The following is an 18939-nucleotide window of genomic DNA, read 5'->3' as shown; positions in this document are numbered from 1 at the left end:
ATTACATTGTAAATATATAATTTACATAAATATATAAATTATGATCTATATATGAAGTCCTGAGGGTGTAGTTCATTAGTAGAGTGCCCAGGGTTCTATCCCCAGCGCTGCAAATAATAATGACAATGATGCAACGCCAGGTGTGGTGCCTTACACCTGTAATCCCAGCAACTCAAGAGGCTAAGGCAGAAGGATCCAAAGTTTGAAGCCAGCTTGAGCTACTTAGTGAGACCCTGCCTCATGATAAAAAGTAAAAAGCAGCGGGCATGCAGTTCAGCGGCAGAACACTTACTTGTAGGAGGCCCTTGGGTTCAATCCTCAGCACCACAAAAAAACAGATGAGCCAGGTGCAGTGGCACTTGCCTGTGTCCCCAGTAACTCAGAAGGCCAAGGCAGGAAGTTAGAGGACACTCTGGGCAACATAGCAAGACCCTGTCTCAAAATAAAAGATAAAAAGGGCTAAGGATGTAGCACAGTGGTAGATTGTACCTGGGTTCAATCCCTAGTACCACAAAAGTAAATAATAAACATAAAAATAAATTTAAAAAAAAAAACAGGATAAATAAAACAAATATGTTAAAACTGTTATGACATTGATTCTTTGGGGGTTTCTTTGGACTGAGTCTCTTGACTACTATGAATGTTCCAGATTTTTTCACAGAGTAAACAGGAAAATTGTGAGAGAAAGAAGGACGTGACATCTGCTATAGTTTGAATGTGGTTTGTGCTCCAAAGGCTCATACGCCAGGAGCTGTGTCAGCAGGGTGGTGCTTTGAGCAGTGTGATGGTCCTTTAAGAGGTGGGGCCTAGCGGGAGATCTCAAGCCTGGCTCCACCCCTTTAACCTGGCTTCCTGTCCGTCTACATAATCTTTCCCTCCTTTATTCAGCTCCTAGCACTGTGGTTCCATCTGTCATAAGGTAATAAAGCCAAGGAAGCCCTCACCAGAGCTGGCACTAGGCTGTGTGAGGCTCCCAAACGAAGCTAAATAGAATTCTCTCAAGTACCCACCTCGGGCTTTTCATTATTGTAGCAATAAAAGGACTCCTACCCCATCCGGTTCGGGTATTTCAAGCTAAAGTCACCGTTAGCTGGTCTGAGAAACGGCCCTGAGGAGAAGAGCCGGGATGGGTGGGGGTTTTCTGAATTCTTTATTATCCATCTTGCTCCCGAAAGCAGTGAGGGCCACAGAGAAATAAAAATGAGTCCCAATCTCCAGAAGCCAGGCGGGCCCACGTTTCCCGTCTTGTCCATGGTTGTGTGTCAGCCCAGCTTGATGAAGAGCAGCAGGGTGGCGAGGATTCCCGGCAGCTGGAATGGAGAGGAAAGAAACCCTGGGGTCTGGCTGGAGACCCGAAACCGGCCCCAGCTGCAGTCAGGGAGCAGGGGGACCCTCCCGAGGCGGAACTTTACACGGGGCCGCAGGTCTGTCTGGGCCTAGTCAAAGCCGCCTTGGTCCCGTGGACACAGGGGCCAGCAGCGGGTACGGGGCGTAGGCCTTGTCGTGGTGCCTGTGAGTCACCGAGCCTTTACGTGGCTCAGATCTGACGTGTGCTCCTCTGATTCCTGATTTCCAGGCTCTTCTGCCTCTGACTTCCTGAAGGATTGGCCATTAGAAGCCCAGGCAGGAGAGAGGGGAGGGCAGGAGAAGCGGGGCTGGGTGCCTCTCCTCTGCCCATCCTGAGCCTCCTACCTACACACTGTGGACACACGGCCCCTCCTGGTTTCTTGTGGATCTTCTTCCCAGTTCTTCTACCCATCATTGAAAGGGTTTGTATTTATAATGACTTCCATAAGCACTGACCCTTTTATCATTACGAAACGTCCCTTTTTGTCTCTAGTAACTTTTTGGGGTCTGACATTAGTGCAGCCATGCAGCTCTGTGTTATATATAGGGTACTGTTGACCTGGTACATCTTTTCCCCACCCTTTTACTTTCAAAACATTTGTGACTTTGAATCGAAAGTGTTTCTTGTACACTGAATGTAGATGGATCAGGTTTTTAAATCCATCCCTCCGATCTCTTGTCTTCGATCAGAATGTTTAGTCCTTTTACATTTAAGGGAATTGCTGATAAAGTAGGATATCCATCTGCTACTTTCTAATTTGTTTTCATTCGCCCTGAGGTTTGGCTTTCTCGTCTTTCATCATGAACTTCTTTTACATTAGATATATTCTAATGTACTATTTTAATTCCCTCACTTATTTTACAATATTTTAAAATTATTTCTTAGTGGTTGCCTTAGGGATTACAGTTAAAATCTTAATTTTTGCAATGTAGTTTGGATTTGTGGCAAACTAATAACATACAAAATACATGCTCCTTATTCTATCTTCTTTTATTATTTTCATACAAATGGACTATTATATACAAGTATATTAGCATAATTTAAAAAAAGACATAGTTGTCTTTTTTAAAATTTTTTATTGCAGATGGACATAATACCTTAATTTATTTTTATGTGGTGCTGAGGATCGAACCCAGTGCTTCATATGTGCAAGGCAAGTGCTCAACCACTGAGCCACAACCCCAGTCCCCACAGTTGTCTTTTTAATTAATTGATTGATTAATTAGATTTTTGACAGAAGGTGTTGTTACATTGCCAAGTCTGTCCCTGAATTCCTGGGCACAAGTGATCCTCCTACTTTAGCCTCCTGATTGATTGGACTATAGGTGCCCACCACCATGCTCAGCTGCAGTTGTCTTTTAAATTAAGTACAAGTAGACAACTTTGAGTAAAAAATACTTTTACATTGTTTTTCTAATTTTTATTCTGGGGAGAGGATTCATATTAACCTATTTGGTTTCATTGTTCAAGATATGGAACACGTACAAAATTTTAAATATAGTATGTCATTATGGATATATAATTATATAACATATAGTAATATAATTATAATGATATAATTGACATAATAATGTACACAAGTATGAGGTTGTTATTTCCCACCTCTTTTAATGAACTTGTGTCAATGTCTTTGAAATAGTCACAGAATCACAACTTGGGACTTAACAGATCAGTCTCTTTTGTCCTTCATTTTGGCCTTGGGATACCCTTTAGGATTTCTATGGGGCGGGTCTGCTGTGACTGCTTTCCTTGGTTTTGGTTGACCTGGGACTGTCTTAAGTTCTCCATCATCTGTGAAGGGTAATTTTGCTGGTTATTGAATTCTTAGTTGACAGAATTTCTTCCAGCATTTAAATATGCAGTCCATAGTTTCTCATGAGAAATGAGTTGTGACCCTCTTTCTTTCTTTGGTTTTGCTTGGATTTTTGTTTGTGTGCTGTTTTGGACACTCAGGGTTGAACCCAGGGCTTCACTCATGCTAAGCACACACTCTACCCCTGAGGTGCGCCTGCCGTCCTGCCTTCTGACGCAGTGTGTAGGTGTGGATCTCTGGGAGCCTGTTCTACTTGGAGCTCATCCAACTTCTTGGATCATAGATTCTTAATGTGGAGACTGTCTGGTTGCCACATTTTTCTTCTCCCCTTCGGGGACTCCTGGTGCACATATGTTGGCCTTTTTGATGGTGTCCCATAGGCCCTGAGGCTCTGTTAATTTTCTTTCTGTCCCTCAGACTAAATAATTTCAGTTGATCCAGCTTCAAGTTCACTGATACTTTCTTCTGCCAAATTAAATTTGTTACTGAATCCCTATAGTGAAATTTTCATTTTAATTGTATTTGTTGATTCCAGAATTTCTATTTACTTCTTTTAAAAAAAAATCATACCTGGGCTGGGGGTGTCCCTCAGGATTACAGCACATGCTCAGAATGTGAATGGCTCTGGATTTGATCCCCAGTAACAAACGCCCCCACCACACACACACACACACACACACACACACGTACACACACGACTTGGCAACAATTTGGCAACTCTAGAAATCAGATTTCTACTTCTTCTCAGTTAATATTATTTTTTTAAGCGGGGAGTACTGGGGATTGAATTCAGGGGGTTTAACCACTGAGCCACATCCTCAGCTCTTTTTATTTTTTTATTTTGAGACAGGGTCTCGTTAAGTTCCTGAGGCTGGTCTTGAACTTACCACCCTCCTGCCTCATCCTCCCCTGGCCACTGGAATCACAGGCATGCTCCACTGCACCAGGGGAGGGCCCACACATTGACGGTCTCCTCATCTCCCAGTAATAGCACAATCCTTTACCACAAGGGCCTCTGGGGGACATTCCAGATCCAAACCCTCATGTCCAGCCTTAAGAATTCTTAGCTAGCAATAGAAAACAGACTAGGACGATTGTCCATGTCAAAGAGCTCTTCAGACAGGGCTCAGGAGTGAGAACAGCCCTTGTACACAGTGTCTCCACGGTGAGCGGCCTTCAGGCCTCTCCAGTGAAGTGTGGTGTACACATCCCCTTACAGCCACTGCCTTGTGACACACTAGACAAGGTCTCAGTTCATGCAGGGCATCATGCAAAGCCTTTGAATTTCACCTCATCGGTGCCTCCCAACCCATGAGAGGAGGCCATGGCCTCATACAGCTAGTGAGTGGTGCACCCGGGGCCAAGTCCAGGGTCTCCGCTCTTGTCCCCACGAGACGCCCACCAGGAAAGAGGTCAAGAAGACACGTCCCAGAATGAGCCAGTGTTCTTCCTCTCCCACATCAGGGGGAGGCCCAGCGCTCTCGTGACGTCCCCCCTTCTTTCTTGCCTTTTGTCTCGTTTTTGCAGTGCTGGGGATGGAACCCCAGGTCCGCACACGCTAAACAAGAGCTCCACCACTGCGCTACGTCCCAGCCTGCAGCCACTATCCAACAGAAATAGTCATGTGACCGTCAGCTCCACCTGGGAGAGATTTTTGTCCTTTGTTCCCTACTACGGCCCCTCCCACCTTGAGGAGAACAGTGTTCAGCCACCTCAGGGCCTTGATGTGGTCCCACGTGATGGCGCCCGCCTGGAATCCCAGCAACAGGGGAGGCTGAGGCAGGGAGATCACAAGTTCAAAGTCAACCTCAGCAACTGAGCAAGGCCCTGAGCAATTTAGTGAAGCCCCTCTCAAAATCAAAAATAAAAAGGGCTGGGATGTGGCTTTGTGGTAAAGCATCCCTGAGTTCAACCCTCAGTATGGGGTGGTGGGGCGGGTGGGGGGGACCTCCAGAGAGGTCGGGTCTTACCTGTATCACTGCTGCCCCCAGGGAGAACCCACTCAGGGTAAAGCTCTGGGTCTGGGTTATCTTCAGGAGCTTGTGGAAACAGCCCTGGGGGTGCAAATACCAAAGCAGGGAGAAGCGGGTTAGGGACCCGACTCTGGGCCTCCATCCCACCACTCCTCGGGCGGCTCACATGCCTCTTGAGAGGAGAGGGGGACAGATCCTTAGCGCCTTGGCTCCTTCCCCCTCTGATGTCCCCCTCCAGCCCAGCATCTTCCCTGGCCTCCTCATCACGCCGTCCTGTGTGGGCCACACCGTGTCCAACTGCTGTGATCCTGTGGCCACTTGTCCTAGAATAGAGCTGTGTGACCTTGGAGAGGTCATTCCACCTCTTTGTGCCTCTGCTATCCCCATCAATAAACGGGACTGATAGATTCTGCCTTGAAAGATTTTTTTGTGGGGAGTGAAACAAAGAATCTACATGAAAGCAAAGAACCAACCTTCCTTCCTTCCTTCCTTCTTTCCATCCTTCCTTCTTTCCTTCCTTCCTTCTTTGCCTTTCCTTTTTATTTTTCTTTTCTTTTTTTTTCTTCATGGTGCCAAAGATTACACCCTGAGTCTCATTGAGCTATGCCTCCAGCTCCTGTTAGTTATTTCTGAGTGCTCTTTACATAAGAACAGAAGGGCTTTATTACATATGTATTCAGCACCTTCTCAGCCCTTCACACGTATCTTCTCATTCATCTCTCACATAACCTCATGAGGTGGGTGCTCTCGTTTATGAGGCTCAGGGGGGTTAGGAGAACATAGTAGGGGGCAGGGCAGGTCACCCAGAGGTGGAGGAGGGTTTACCCTTCCTTCTCTGCTGTCACTGAGCGCTCCCTTTCAAGGCCCCTGGAATGTCTTGCCTTTGGAGGACTGAGCTTCCTTGAGCTTGCAGTTGTCCCTGTCCAGCACCCCATCTTTCAATAATAGGTATTTATTAAGTGCCTACTGTGTGCCAGGAACTGACCTGGACACTGACAACACAGCAGTATACAAAAGACATAAAATTCCTGCGTTCGTGGGGCTGACATTTCAACAGGGGTGACAAGCAACTTGATGATGCTGTCCAGTGGCTACAAATGCCAGGAGGCCACTGAAGCAGGGCATGGGGACAGTGTGATGGTTGGGAGGGGGATCCTTTTAATATAGAGGTCAGGAACAGCCTCACCTGGAAGGAGCATTTGAACACAGAGTGGAAAGAGATGAGAGAGGAAGATATCTGGGGGGACACAACATTCCAGGCAGAAGGAACAGCATGTACAAAGGCCCTGAGGCAGGACAGTGCCTGATGTTTTTTGAGCAGGAGTGAGAACACCACTGTGGCTGCAGTGGGGTGAGGAGGGAAGAGAATGGGAGGAGAGGATAGGCAGGTGGTTCAGAGTCCAGTGGCCAGTGTGTGGCCCCAAGTCTGCCTCTGAGGCCCCAGCCTGGCAGTCAGCCCAGCTGATTCTCCTGGCTCATAGCAGGAGCCATTGGTGTGGATGGGTGGTTGGACGGGTGGATGGATGGATGATTCTTATTTCCTCCCTTAAAGAAGGGCCCCATGTTTGTCCCCTTGTGGCAAAAGTTAGGGGGGATCTGAGGGTGGGGTTTGAAATCCAGGTGCACCACCCCTGACTATTGGTACCTCTGTACCTCAGTTTCCTTAATCCACGAAACAAAAAAGGGTGTGATCTTCAACTGGAGAGGTGATGTGATTAGGCTGGGGTGTGGCCCAGGGGTTGAGTGCTCACCTAACAGGTGCGAGGCCCCCCACTTTGTCTGGTCTCCTAACCTCTCTGAGCCTCAGTTTCCTCATCTATAAAACAAAACAACAAAAAACTATCATACTCACATCTCATGAGGTTGTTGTGAGAGATGAGTGAGAAAATCCATGTGAAGGGCTGAGAAGGTGCTGATTACATATGTAACAAAGCCCTTCCATTCATATGTAAAGTGCACTCAGAAATAACAGTGCCAAGATATATATATATATATCAGTGAGGGCTTGGTCACATGGCTGGCCAATACTATCACTAGGATTATCATATTTTTATCATGACTCTGCAGCTTCAGCTTTCTGTAGAGCAGGCAAAATGCCCCAGACTTGAGATGATGTGGATTCAGATCCCAACTTTGTCAAAGCCATGTGGCCTTGAACTGGTCACATTCCCTTCCTGGACCTCAATCTCCCCTATGAAATGGAAAAGGTAACTTGAACCTCCTGCTATAGTTTGGATCTAGAACATTCTTCAAAACCCATGTGTTATAGTCTTGCTCTTTGGCACTATTGGAAGATGATGGAACCATTAAGAGGTGGGGCCTAATGGGAGTCTTTAGGTCATGGGGGGGGGCGGGCTTCCTTGAAGGGGACTGTGGGACCCTGATCTTTTCCTCTCTCTTTTTCATCCATCCACGAGGTGAACAGGCTTTCTCTGCCACACACTCTGAGATGGAGGGGCTCTTTGTTATAGCCACATAACTGAGCCTCTCCTACAGGCCAAAAAATAATGGGGCCAATTGACCAAGACTGAAACCTCTGAAAGTGTGAGCCATAATAAACCCTTCCTCTTTTTAAACTGATTATCTCAGATATTTTGTTACAGCAAGGAAAACTGAGTAATATGCTCCTCAAGATTCTACTGTTAAAAGGAGCTGAACCTGACACGGTGGAGCACACCTGTAATCCCGGTGGTTCAGGAGCCTAAGGAAGGAGGATCGCAAGTTCAAAGCCAGCCTCAGCAACTCAGTGAGACCCAGTTTCTAAATAAAAAGGGCTGGGGATGTTATTCAGGGGTTAAGTACCCCTGGGTTCAATCCCTGGCACCAAAAAGAAAACGGGGGGACCGAACACTCAATGAATGTTGATTTCTCTCTCCCTCATCCCCTTTGCTAGGGTCCCCACAAATAAGCAATTTTTAGAAAGTCAACAGCCAGCAGGCTGGGAAATGTGACACACCCCTGTGATCCCAACTACTCAGGAGGCTGAGGCAGGAGGACCACAAGTTTGAGGCCAGCCCGGACAACTAATTTAGTGAAACCCTGTCTCAAAATACAATCAGAAGGACCGGGGGTGTGTTCCAGTGGAAGAGCTCCCTTGGGTTCCATCCCCAGGACCACTGGAGAGAAAAGTCACCAGCCCTTTGGGCTGTGGAAGCAACACAATTGAAACTTGAGTTACCTTCTGGTGGATGACATCTTTGGACACTGTGTGCCCGTCACAGGCTGCAGCTCCTATGGATATGCAGCAGCCCCTTGGGTAGGTGTGACCAGTTGACATTTCAAAGGAAGAGCCAGAAAAATCCGTGTAGTTATTCACCCCACAGCACTTTAACTGCACAGAGAGCAGAAGAGGGAATACTGAAGACTCGCCTTCAAATAATAAAACAATAACAACAGTAGACATCGAGGTCACCACCACAAATCACAGTCCAGGGCAATCTGCTGAATGCCGCGACACCACCAGCGGCAGCTGGGAGCCTTCCCTGTCTCTGAGGCCGAGGCCCTGCACAGCCCGCCTCCTCACCACCTCCCCTTTACTCACTCGGCTCCAGCCATACCGATTTCTTCACTGGTCCTCAAAGACTCCTAGCAAGCCCCAGGGCTTGCATAGGCTGTTCCTTTTTTTTTTTTTGAATATTCTTCCTTCAAATATCTGCTAGTTCCCTCCTTTACTTCATTCAGGTCTCTGTTCAAAGGTCCCTTCTCAGGAAAGCTTGTCCTGACCACCCTTTCTAACATGGATCAGTCAGGCTGGGCTCAGTTATGTGGCTATAACAAAGAGCCCCTCCATCTCAGTAGAGTCATCCCTTGGTATCTCTAAGAGATAGGTGGTTCCCGCCACCCCACCCCACTGAGAGGTACTAAAATCCACAGATGCTCAAGTACCTTATATACAATAGAGCAGTTTACATAGAACCTACACACATCCTCCTGTATAATTTAAATCATCTCCAGATAACGAGAGTGACTAAATGTATTGTGTCTTACTTTATTGTGCTTAACAGGCACAAATTGAAGGTTTGCAGCAACCTTGCATCAAGTCTGTTGGTGCCATTGATCCAAACCTTGGATGAATGTTAGCACTTTTTAAAAAATATATATATTTTAAGTTGTTGATAGACCTTTATTTATTTATTTATTTATTTATATGTGGGGTTGAGAATCAACCCAGTGCCTCACACATGCCAGGCAGGTGCTCTACCACTGAGCTACAATCCATTTCCTTCCTCACTTTTTTAAATGCAACTTATCACCCTTGATACTGTTTCTTATTGTTTTCTTGTCTATCTCCCCATTCAAGTATCATGAACAGAACAGGATTTTTAAAATGACTTATTGTGTACCCAGAGCCCCAATCAGTGCCTGGCACATAATAGATGCTCATTGAATATTAGTCCAAGGATTCGATGAATGAACTAGAGGCATCTTCCACCATCTCAAGTTTGAAAAGCCAAAGCTGGGAGGTGGACAAGCCCATTCCTCACCTGCTCCACAGCCTGACCTTGACTGTCAGCTCCTGCACTTGACTTAGGTGTAAAATGCAACCTGAGGGCTGGGGATATAGCTCAGTTGGTAGAGCCTCGCAGGTACAAGGCCCTGGGTTCAATCCCCAGCACCACCAAAAAAATAAAATAAAGTGCCACCTGAAACAGGTGATGGCTTTTCCCTTCCAGAGACTGTCCTCAGCCACCTGGCCCAAGAACTTAGATGACAGGCCTGTCTGCTCCTTAAATACCAAGGAACAAGATGGGAGTCTCACCACCTCATGCCTATTGGGATCATGATCATATATTCATTAAAAACAACAACAACAACAACAACAACTTAGAATATGTTGCCCAGCAAGTGTTGGCAAGGATGCCCAGAAATTGGATTCCATGTGTGTTGCTGGTAGGAATGAAAACGCGTGGCTGCTGTGGAGGAGTCTGGTAATTCCTCAAGAAATTAGACACAGTGCCTGGCATAGCACCTAGAATCCCAGCACCTCGGAAGGCTAAGGCAGGAGGATTGCAAGTTCAAGGCCAGCCTCAGCCACTTAGCAAACTTCTGTGTCAAAATAAAAAATAAAAAGAGCTGGGGGTTTGGCACTTGTCTAGCATGCACAATGCCCCTGGTGGAAAAATAAATTAATGAATGAAACAAAGAATTGCCATATGATCCAGCAACTCCATTTCTAGGTAAAAGCAGGGACTTGGACAGATACCTGTACCACTGTGTCGGTGACGGCCTTTATTCCTGGCAGCCAGAAGGCAGGAGTGGCCTGAGTGTCCACGGATAGATGAATGGATAAACAAATTGATCTGGCCTTGAAAAGGAAATTCTGACACAGTATGAATGAACTTTAAAATTATGTTCCGCAAAATAAGCCAGTCACAGAAGAAGAGAACACTGCATGGTGCCACTCCCAGGAAGTCCCCAGAATCACCAGAAAGTAGAATGGGGGGTGGGGAGGGAGAATGGGGAGTCTGTGTTTAACGAGGACCAAGTTTCAGCTTGGGAAGATGGAAAGTTCTGGAGAGGGACGGAATTGAATGGACTTTCATGCCACTGACCTAGATGCTCAAAAATGGTGAATTTTATGTAGCATACATTTTACCACAATTTTTTTTTAAAGAGAACCTCACCTTCTCCATGACCAAGTTCCACTGTTCAGAATAGTCATCTGGCTCGTTGTAACCTCTGTAATTCTTCCTCAGAGTCATGAAGGTGTGCTCCAAGGCCACTTCTCGAACCTTGCAGATGAGACCGGAGGCAATTAGCACACAAAAGAGCAAGGGTGGCCCATGAGGGGGTTTGTTCTTGTGGGTAGAGAGGAGACGGGGGATCTCCTCTTTTCTTACCCTTGGTTCGTGGGTCTGTGCTAGAGGGGGACACATTCAGGCTGTCACGGTGCCCGTTGGGGAGGGGGACACACGGCAGAGCGTGGGTCTGCAGCCACGGGCATCTGGTTGTACCCATCACTAATGAACTTGAATCATCTGCTCTTTCCAATCGCCCACAAGCTGCTACGCCCACAGCTTGGCTCTAACTTAATTCAAGAACCGAGTCTCATCCTCACCAACCAAATCCCTCTCGGCACATGTGAGGGGAGAAACTTAATTTTTTTGATTATTTAAATAAAGGTTTACTTTTTTTTTTTCTTTTCCCCCAAAAGAGGCGATCCAGTCCCGTCTTCAAAACTGACAAAGCCCAGAAGGGGAGATCATGAAAAGTGTCTACCTCCCACCTCTTTCTCCCAGCCAGAGTTCCTCCCACTTCATGTCGATGACTATTCCTGTTTCCTGTGTCCCCAAAGAGATATTGGATGTGTGTCAAAGCTGAGGATATTTTCATTATTTTTCTCCTGGTTTGAAACTGCTGTCACTGTTCTGCATCTGGCTGCTCTAACAAGAGTAGCAGGTGTTCTCGGTGCCCTGTCATTTCTGGGCACACTGGTCGGGCCTCCAACTGTCAGCAAGGGCCGGTTCTTGGTGGCCTCTTTGACTAGGCTCCCTGTGAGCCGCCTGCCCAGCACCAGCCGCTGAATGGAGTTGGTGGATCAATACTCCAGCTCCCTCGCCCCTGGAGTGAAATAACTTAGATGCATGTTCTACCTTGTGTCCCAGACATCCCTAGCAGGACCAAGACCCGGGGCCCACAGTGTCATTTTTATGGGCTGTTTTTCCTTTCCCACTTTACTTCTCCTGTCTCCTGTAAGTGCTTCCTGGTATTGCCTCTCAATAAACCACATGCCTTTGAATCTTCCTGGGGGACTGCTAATGAAGACAGTGTTCTGTCCTAGAGAACCTCCCATCTCAGAGGTTCAGCCGCCTCCCTTCCTTGTTTCTGGGAGCACCGGACTTCAGTATGCTGATGTCTTGTAACTCACCTAAGCCCCTGGGCTGTTTGCAATCTCGCTGTGTGTTCAGTCTCCAGTGTCACAAGCCCTGGTGTGGTACTGGCTAAATTGTCCAGACTGGTCTCGAGTTTGCAATGCTTCTGCACCAGCCTGAGAGCAGCTACGATTACAGGCCCGCACCACTGCGCCTAGCTGTTGGCAATCTTTTGCACACCCCGGTATGACATATGTCACTCTGCGCCTAAGCAAATAAATCCTTGGGCAATCTCCAGAAACAAGACTGTGGGGTGCACGTGCCCAAGCTTTTGTTATTTTGAGGAGTTTTGCAAAATAATCCTCTGTTCTGAACATTTTTTCAAAACCCAACAAGGAGGGTTTTATTCCCATCTCCCTCTTTCCCTGCACCAAACACAGGCGACCTGGTCTGAAATGATCTTGGCAGTTTCTTGTGACCTTTAGGAAGGGAAATTTTTGACTTTGCGCCTCGTCTCTGGAGGCACGTCCGGTCCAAGGGACCCACAAATCCCTCCACCAGCGGATCTCTGCCATCTAGGGGCCGGTACCCAGTGTGGGTGCCCCAGGAGGCGGGGCTTCTATGCTTTTCTGTTCCATTCAGAAATGGAGCAGGAGAAGCCACTCACCATGCGGAAGAGAGCGAGGACCACCGCAGCCGCCGTGATTTCCAGGATGAGAATGATAATCATGAGCAGGAAACACTGGAAGGCAGATGGGGACAACGTGGGGCTGGGAGCCTCTTCTGCCACATCCGGGGGGCTGTGTGCCCCCACCCACCTCCCATCCCAGACCACTCTCATGCTCCAGTTTGGAGGAATTCACACGTGGGTGGGGGATGGGAGGCCGGTGGGATGCTAGCAGTGGGGCATTTGGGGGAGCTGCTAGCTGGACCCCCTTTTGGGAAGGCTTAAGAGGAGACCTTAAAGCGGGCTGCCCTGAGGGCAAGCTCAGGGGAGAGGCAGAGGCACGATGAAAGGATCCGCTGGGCACCTTGGCTCGCGTCTGTAAACCCATCTACTTGGAAGCTGAGGCAGGAGAACCGTAAGTTCGAGGCCCGCCTGAGCAACTGAGTGCAGATCCTGTCTCAAAAAAATGTCGTGGGGGCTGGGGTTGTGGCTCAGCGCTAGAGTTCTTGCCTCCCCCGTGTGAAGCACGGGGTTCCATCCTCAGCACCACATAAAAATAGATAAACAAAATAAAGGTATGGTGTTCATTTACAACTAAAAATACACGTGTAAAAGTTAAAAAATAAAAATAAAACTTGAAGAGGGCGAGGGGCCAGGTAACTCATGGTACAGTGCTTGCCTGGCACGTGGGAGGCCCTGGGTTCCATCCCCAGCACTGGAGGGGGGTGCAAGGGTGACAAATTTTAGACCAGGACTCAGGGAAGTTGCTGATGCCAGGTCAGTTGGAGCCCCGGGGAAGTAACATTTGCTGAATTAACTTTCTGATAAAATTCACAGGCCTGGTAGAGAGCCATGGGAAATGCTGCTGTCACTCATCTCAGAGAACCCCCTTCCTCCTTCGGGCTTTCCGTTTCCCTATCGGTACAAGTGGCAGTGGGGCCAGCTCAAGGGGCTTCACTGGGGTCTGTAACCCACCTTGAGGACACACGGGGGTCAAGTAAGCTCAGCTCCTGGCTTCCCACCCATCTATTCCCATCGGTACCCACTGCTATTGTTGCTACTATTTTTAAACATCTATTTGATAACCCATGCTTTGAGTCGCCGGACTGGCCACAGGCAGGGCTTCTCTGGCCTTGACAAGGAGAGGCAGGAAAGCACAGTGGACACGAGTCCTGGTTTCCACAGTCCATGAAGCCTACACAGGTGCAGGGCTTAGCAGCTGCAGGAGCCCTGCTAAATGACCCAAGTACCAGCTGGTAACAACTAATAATGTGTCTGCCTCTGGGTGGCGGAGGCGTCCAGATGACAGACACTGGGGGTCTCCAAGTCCTCCTGGCTCCACCTTTAGAACCCGCCCTTCGTCTGTCCCCGCGGCAGGGTCTAGCCTCCTCGCCCCCACACGCTGTTCCGCCCTCGGCCACCAGAGGGCGCGTTGGAGCCTTGGCGTTGAGGCCATCGGACGCCACCCCAGAGATTTTTGTTTCCCGAGTGAAGTCTCAGGAGGCTTTGGAAGGACAGGGACGTATCCTGAGGGTAAAGCTAATGGAATTTACTGATAGGTTAGTGGGAAAACAGAGGAGCTGGAATGCTTTCAAGTCAAACAAAGGCTAAAACAGTGTCCGCTTCTTCACTATGGAGCGAAAATGAAATTTTGCAAGCGTGGAGCCTGTGGATTTGTGGAATGAGGTCATTGAGAGAAAACGGGGAGCTGGGAGTGTGGCTCAGTGGTAGAGCTAGCATGCAGGGAGGACCTGGGTTCAAATCCCAGCACTGGAAGAAGGAAGGAGGGAGGGAGGGAGGGAGGGAGGGAGGGAGGGGAAAAGATAAGGAAAGAAGGAAGGAAGGAATTGAGAGGCCCATCTAGGCGAGGCCCAGGGTTGCTTCTAACAGTCAGTTATCTGTGCTCTGAGAAGCGACTAGACTAGGCATCTCCCTGAAAATTCCCAAAATAAAATAACCAATGTTTTGCAGTCATGCAGTGGAAGAAGGAGAGCAATATGCTAGCGACAGATTAAACCTAGGGGGGACAATCTGCTCAGATGGACTTCTAGGGGGCGCATCCGAGATGAAATGGGAATGGGAAAGCGGAGAGCCGGCATCTGGAGAGATGCTAAGTCAAGGCTGGCTGTGCGAAGGAGTGGCATGCCGGCTGCACAATCAAACCTGAAATGTCCCTACGCCATAAACTTGTACCGGTTCGGGGATTACAGTGGCTCTCTGTCAGCAAAAGACAGGCACATGGACCAACAGAACACAGCAGAACGGATCCAAGTGTGTCAGGGAAGACTGCCTGGGCCACTCAATGCATGGGACAGTATCTCACTGGGGTGTGTGTGTGTGTGTGTGAAATCAGATCCCTACCTCACACCACACATACAGACTCTAACTAAAAATGAGAAAGCAAGATTTTTTTTGAAGAAAAACCAGACAAATAAAATTTACAACCTTGGGGATCGGAGGAATTCAGGACAAGGTACATCCTAAAGGGAAAGATGGGTGCCTCTGTGGCCATGAAGCAAGACATCCCAAACACAGTTGAAATCAGGGACACTGAGCAACGGGGTTTGTCAGACAGGCAATGAAGGATTTGTACATGGCATGGGCCATTTGGGGTGTGTGTGCCGATCCAACTTACAAAAAAGAGAGTGCTTCTGCTTTCTTTCGTAGCTCCATACCACCCCGCGAGACCAAGCAGGACTGTGATGCAGCCTATGACCAGGCACAGGTAACCAAAGTGAAAGAGGTACGCAGAAGACAATCCAAGGACCCTCGTCAGGGTGGCCTCTCCATACTTGACACTGAGGCCCAGGCCAATGAGGATTATGCCAGACACCTTTAGAACAGAAATAAGAATGGTGGGTGGAATGGTCCTTGCGGTGTATACAGATAAAACTTTTCCTCAGATTGGATAGAAGGAAACACAGGCCAATAAAAGCAGCAAACATGTTTTTAAAAAATGATAATACTCAGAGCTGGTGATGATGTAGAAAGGTTTTCATAAGTTGTCACCAGGCAACACACTTTGTGGTTGGGGAGGGAGGTAGAAAGAAACTCTATAATTCATACTTACAACCTTAAAATGTTTATCTTTTTTAAAAAATATTCTTTTAGTTATCAGTGGACTTTTATTTCACTTATTGATACGTAGTGCTGAGAATCGAACCTAGTGCCTCACACATGCTAGGCAAGTGCTCTTCCACTAAGCCACAATCCAGCCCTAAAATTTTTACCTTTTAAGGCTTTATCTAGAAATTCCATTCCTAGATACCCAGCATAAGGAAAATAGTCATAGATGTGTCTCAAGAGACACAGAGATATTTGTTACAGTGTTTTTAATGGAAATAGAAAATTAAAATAACTGAAGCAACCAGTACCTCAGATGGGGTGAGTGAATCATGGTGGAATCGTGCTTTGGGATCCTGGATCGTTATGTTGTAGGACAGGGATGGGCAATTTGTTTCTGAGAACCCACAGATATGATGGCCCTGGCAGGTCTTAATATGTCTTTTAAAACTACTCAGTTCTGCTCATGTCATTTGAAAGGAGCAATCTGCACATAATCTACAAGGTAAGCAGTATGGCTGTGCCCCAAAAGCACTTTATAGCAGGCCAGGCTGTGGCTTACTGACCCTGTTGTATGAGCATATTGACTGACACAGAAAGCTGTTTTTATATGTTTATACCAGGGATTGAACTTGGGGGCGCTTACCCACTGAGTCACGTCCCTAGCCCTTTTTTTTTTTTTTTTTTGGTGGTGCTGGGGATTGAACCCAGGGCCTTGTGCATGTGAGGCAAGAACTCTACCAATGAGCTATATCCCCAGCCCTCTAGTCCTTTTAAATATTTTACTTAGATACAGGCATCACTAAGGTGCTGAGGCTGGCTTTGAACTTGCAATCCTCTTGCCTCAGCCTCCCGAACCACTGGAGTGTGCCACACTGGCGTGTGCTTTCAAGTAATTTCTTTTTGTCTGCCTTGCTCATTCTAGGGAGGTGCTCTACCAATGAGCTACATCTCCAACCCCTTACTATGCCGTTTTTTGTTTGTTTTTTTGTTGATGTTTTAAGGTGGATTGTAAAGCAACGTTACATGTTTGTCTACTGTTTTTTTAAAGGTGTATGGAAAAGCCTGGAAGGATTTAAAGATGATGATGATAGTTCTAGAATGACAACTCCCTGACAGGCTAAGCCTTTCAAATGCATTGATGCATTGAATTCCCATCAAAATATTACAATACCGTTGTCAAGATGAGAAGTGATATCTAATTTGCTTCTCCTTCTTGGCAACTTTTCTTTACCCTATTTTACAATGAACACAATTACTTTTCTAACAATGCACACTTTGGGTTATTTTACAGTAAGAAAAAATGTTTTGAAAAAATTGAAAGATCAAGAAAATAAGGGGCTTGGGTGTAGCTCAGTGGTCGTGTGTGCTTAGCATGCATGAGGTCCTGGCTTCAAGCCCCAGCACCAAAAACTGAGAGAATGAAAAGAAATTAATCATTCCCTCCTGGTCTTCCCCCCTCCAAAAAAAAATTTTTTATTTTCTGCAGGATTCGGTTCAGAGCTGAGCCCTTTCATCACAGATCTGCGGTCCCCAAGATCATGTGCATCTGTGCTAATTTCACCAGCTCTGAGTCCATCCAAGCCTTCACCTGTTTCCAACGTGCCAGCTCCCCAACAGCCTGCCCTACATCTCTTCTGCTTCCCCGGGGATCACAGATCTGAAGGCCAATTTGGATCAACTTATTTCTGTCTTTCAGGGACCTGGACGTGGAGGAAGGGCTGAAAAGTCCCAGGGCCTGAGTTGTGACATACTTACAGTCACGAAGCCATTCAGTAAAGATAACGTTTTCTTCAAGGAAGAATATGGAGTGTGTATTTCAGCCATGTTGGCCAGACTGGGGTGCCCGGGAACATTTAAGTCAGCATCTTCCTACACCTCTGGGCTACTGTTTCCCAAGATGTCAGAGGACTGGGGTAGGGGCACGGAGTTCACTTACTCTGCCCCTCTGTTTCCTGGCTGCCCCATCATCTCCCAGGGCTGCCTGGCAGCTGCCCCGCCTCAGTCATAAGCCTTTGTCACATCACAATCAGAAGCTGGAGCAAGGCTCACAGTATCAGGGAAACAGGTTCCCCATGCTGTCCCCTGTTGGCTTCTCATTCTCCAAACAGCCACACTGGGATTGGACAAAAAGCCATGCTATTCCTCTTTGGCACCCCCCCACCCACCGGATGCCACCAGGGTCCTCTGGGTAAAGTGCTCAGCACAGACCATTGTGTCATTGACATCCGCAGTAGACTGGGGTCTCCAAAAGAACAGGCATCTGGATGTCCTATTCACAACTGTGTCCCCAAAGCCTGCTTGAGTAGGTACTCAAGAAACCACCAGTGGAATGAATGAATCAAGAGACTACACACAGTTCAGGGATCAAGGTGCAAGTCCCTGGGCCCTCTGAGGCCCTGCCCACGCTTCACGGGTTCTTCTCCAAGGCCTGAGTTGAGGCCAAGGATTCTGCCTGAGGCAACACAGGAAGCAGGATGAAGGCTGAGCTTTGAAGTCTCAAGGGTGACATGAAGGCAGGAACCTGTGAAGCACAGAACCCCTTTGAGGTTCTGCTCTGCTCAGTTGCCCTTGAGCGCTGTGCCACAGGTCACTGCCTTTTCTTGATGATGACAGAGATGTAGAGGCATTTCTGCATGAGCACAGAAAGCAGCTCCTGCAGCACCTAGTCCACCTGGCTTCCCCACCCGGGTCCAGAGACATCCTACCCCAGGCTGGTCCCTTTCTGTCCTGCCCTGGGCTGGAGTGTATCTGTGTCCAGGTCCTGGGTGGCTGGGTTTGGGGAAGGGTGCGGCTCAAAAAGGCAGAAACAATTTACACTTTAGCTACTTCCATGTTCCTTTGTCAAGTCTTCCCATTCTTGAACGTGGAACTGGACTAGATGTTCATGAAGGAGTCACTGTCTCCGCCCTGGCCCACGCCTTTCTCTGAAAGATCATCTGAAATGAGCCTGAACTAGGGGTTGAGGGCACGAGAATGGGGGGGGGGTGCAAAGGAACCTGCGAACGTGTAGGGTGCAAAGGAGGCCTGGGAAAGAGGGTTTAAAGCCCGCGAAGAGCGGGCTCGAGGCCAGAAACGGGGAGGCAGGTGCAAAGGAGACTGGAAAGGAGGGGGACGCAGAGGAGCGTGGGTGAAGTGGCGGTGCAAAGGATGGCAGAGGGCCGCAAGGACTGGACGTCGGAGCAGGGAGAGGAGGAAACTGGCAGGAAAGGAGGATTGAGCGCGCGCCGGGAGGCCCCGCCCCTCAGAGGCCCCGCCCCGGC

General features: G+C 47.9%; 1 protein-coding gene and 1 long non-coding RNA gene across 3 annotated transcripts; one reads left to right on the top strand and one right to left on the bottom strand.

The window, feature by feature from the left end:
• The first annotated feature begins 884 nt into the window (after nucleotides 1-884).
• Nucleotides 885-5546, top strand: LOC120891520 (uncharacterized). 2 transcript variants are annotated; one of them, XR_005735997.2, is made up of 3 exons: nucleotides 885-919; nucleotides 1577-1769; nucleotides 4689-5546. It is a non-coding gene; the product is annotated as an uncharacterized LOC120891520 (long non-coding RNA). The 2 variants fall into 2 exon arrangements; XR_013433004.1 differs by lacking the exon at nucleotides 885-919 and having other exon boundaries at nucleotides 1307-1769.
• Tspan16 (tetraspanin 16) lies at nucleotides 1132-18202 on the bottom strand. The gene is made up of 7 exons (XM_013363291.4): nucleotides 17435-18202; nucleotides 15249-15446; nucleotides 12614-12688; nucleotides 10759-10866; nucleotides 8313-8465; nucleotides 5132-5215; nucleotides 1132-1310 (listed from the first exon to the last, which is right to left on the bottom strand). The coding sequence occupies exons 1-7, from the start codon at nucleotides 17501-17503 to the stop codon at nucleotides 1263-1265; spliced, it is 735 nt and encodes a 244-aa protein (XP_013218745.1). The 5' UTR covers nucleotides 17504-18202; the 3' UTR covers nucleotides 1132-1262.
• Between the last annotated feature and the right edge of the window lie 737 nt (nucleotides 18203-18939).

Source organism: Ictidomys tridecemlineatus, chromosome 2, assembly GCF_052094955.1.
Source record: "Ictidomys tridecemlineatus isolate mIctTri1 chromosome 2, mIctTri1.hap1, whole genome shotgun sequence".
Classification (NCBI taxonomy): Eukaryota; Metazoa; Chordata; class Mammalia; order Rodentia; family Sciuridae; genus Ictidomys; species Ictidomys tridecemlineatus.
The sequence above is the reverse complement of the archived record's forward strand: the minus strand, read 5'-3'. Positions and strand labels throughout refer to the sequence as shown.

What these genes read in the sequence shown, in the direction of transcription:
- Tspan16 (XM_013363291.4), bottom strand. Translation starts at nt 17,503, where the DNA reads ATGGCTGAAATACACACTCCATATTCTTCCTTGAAGAAAACGTTATCT. An exon ending in GCAGAAGCACTCTCTTTTTT is followed by an intron (nt 12,689 to 15,248) that starts GTAAGTTGGATC and finishes TCTGCCTTCCAG; the next exon opens with TGTTTCCTGCTCATGATTAT. An exon ending in TCCTCGCTCTCTTCCGCATG is followed by an intron (nt 10,867 to 12,613) that starts GTGAGTGGCTTC and finishes CTCATCTGCAAG; the next exon opens with GTTCGAGAAGTGGCCTTGGA.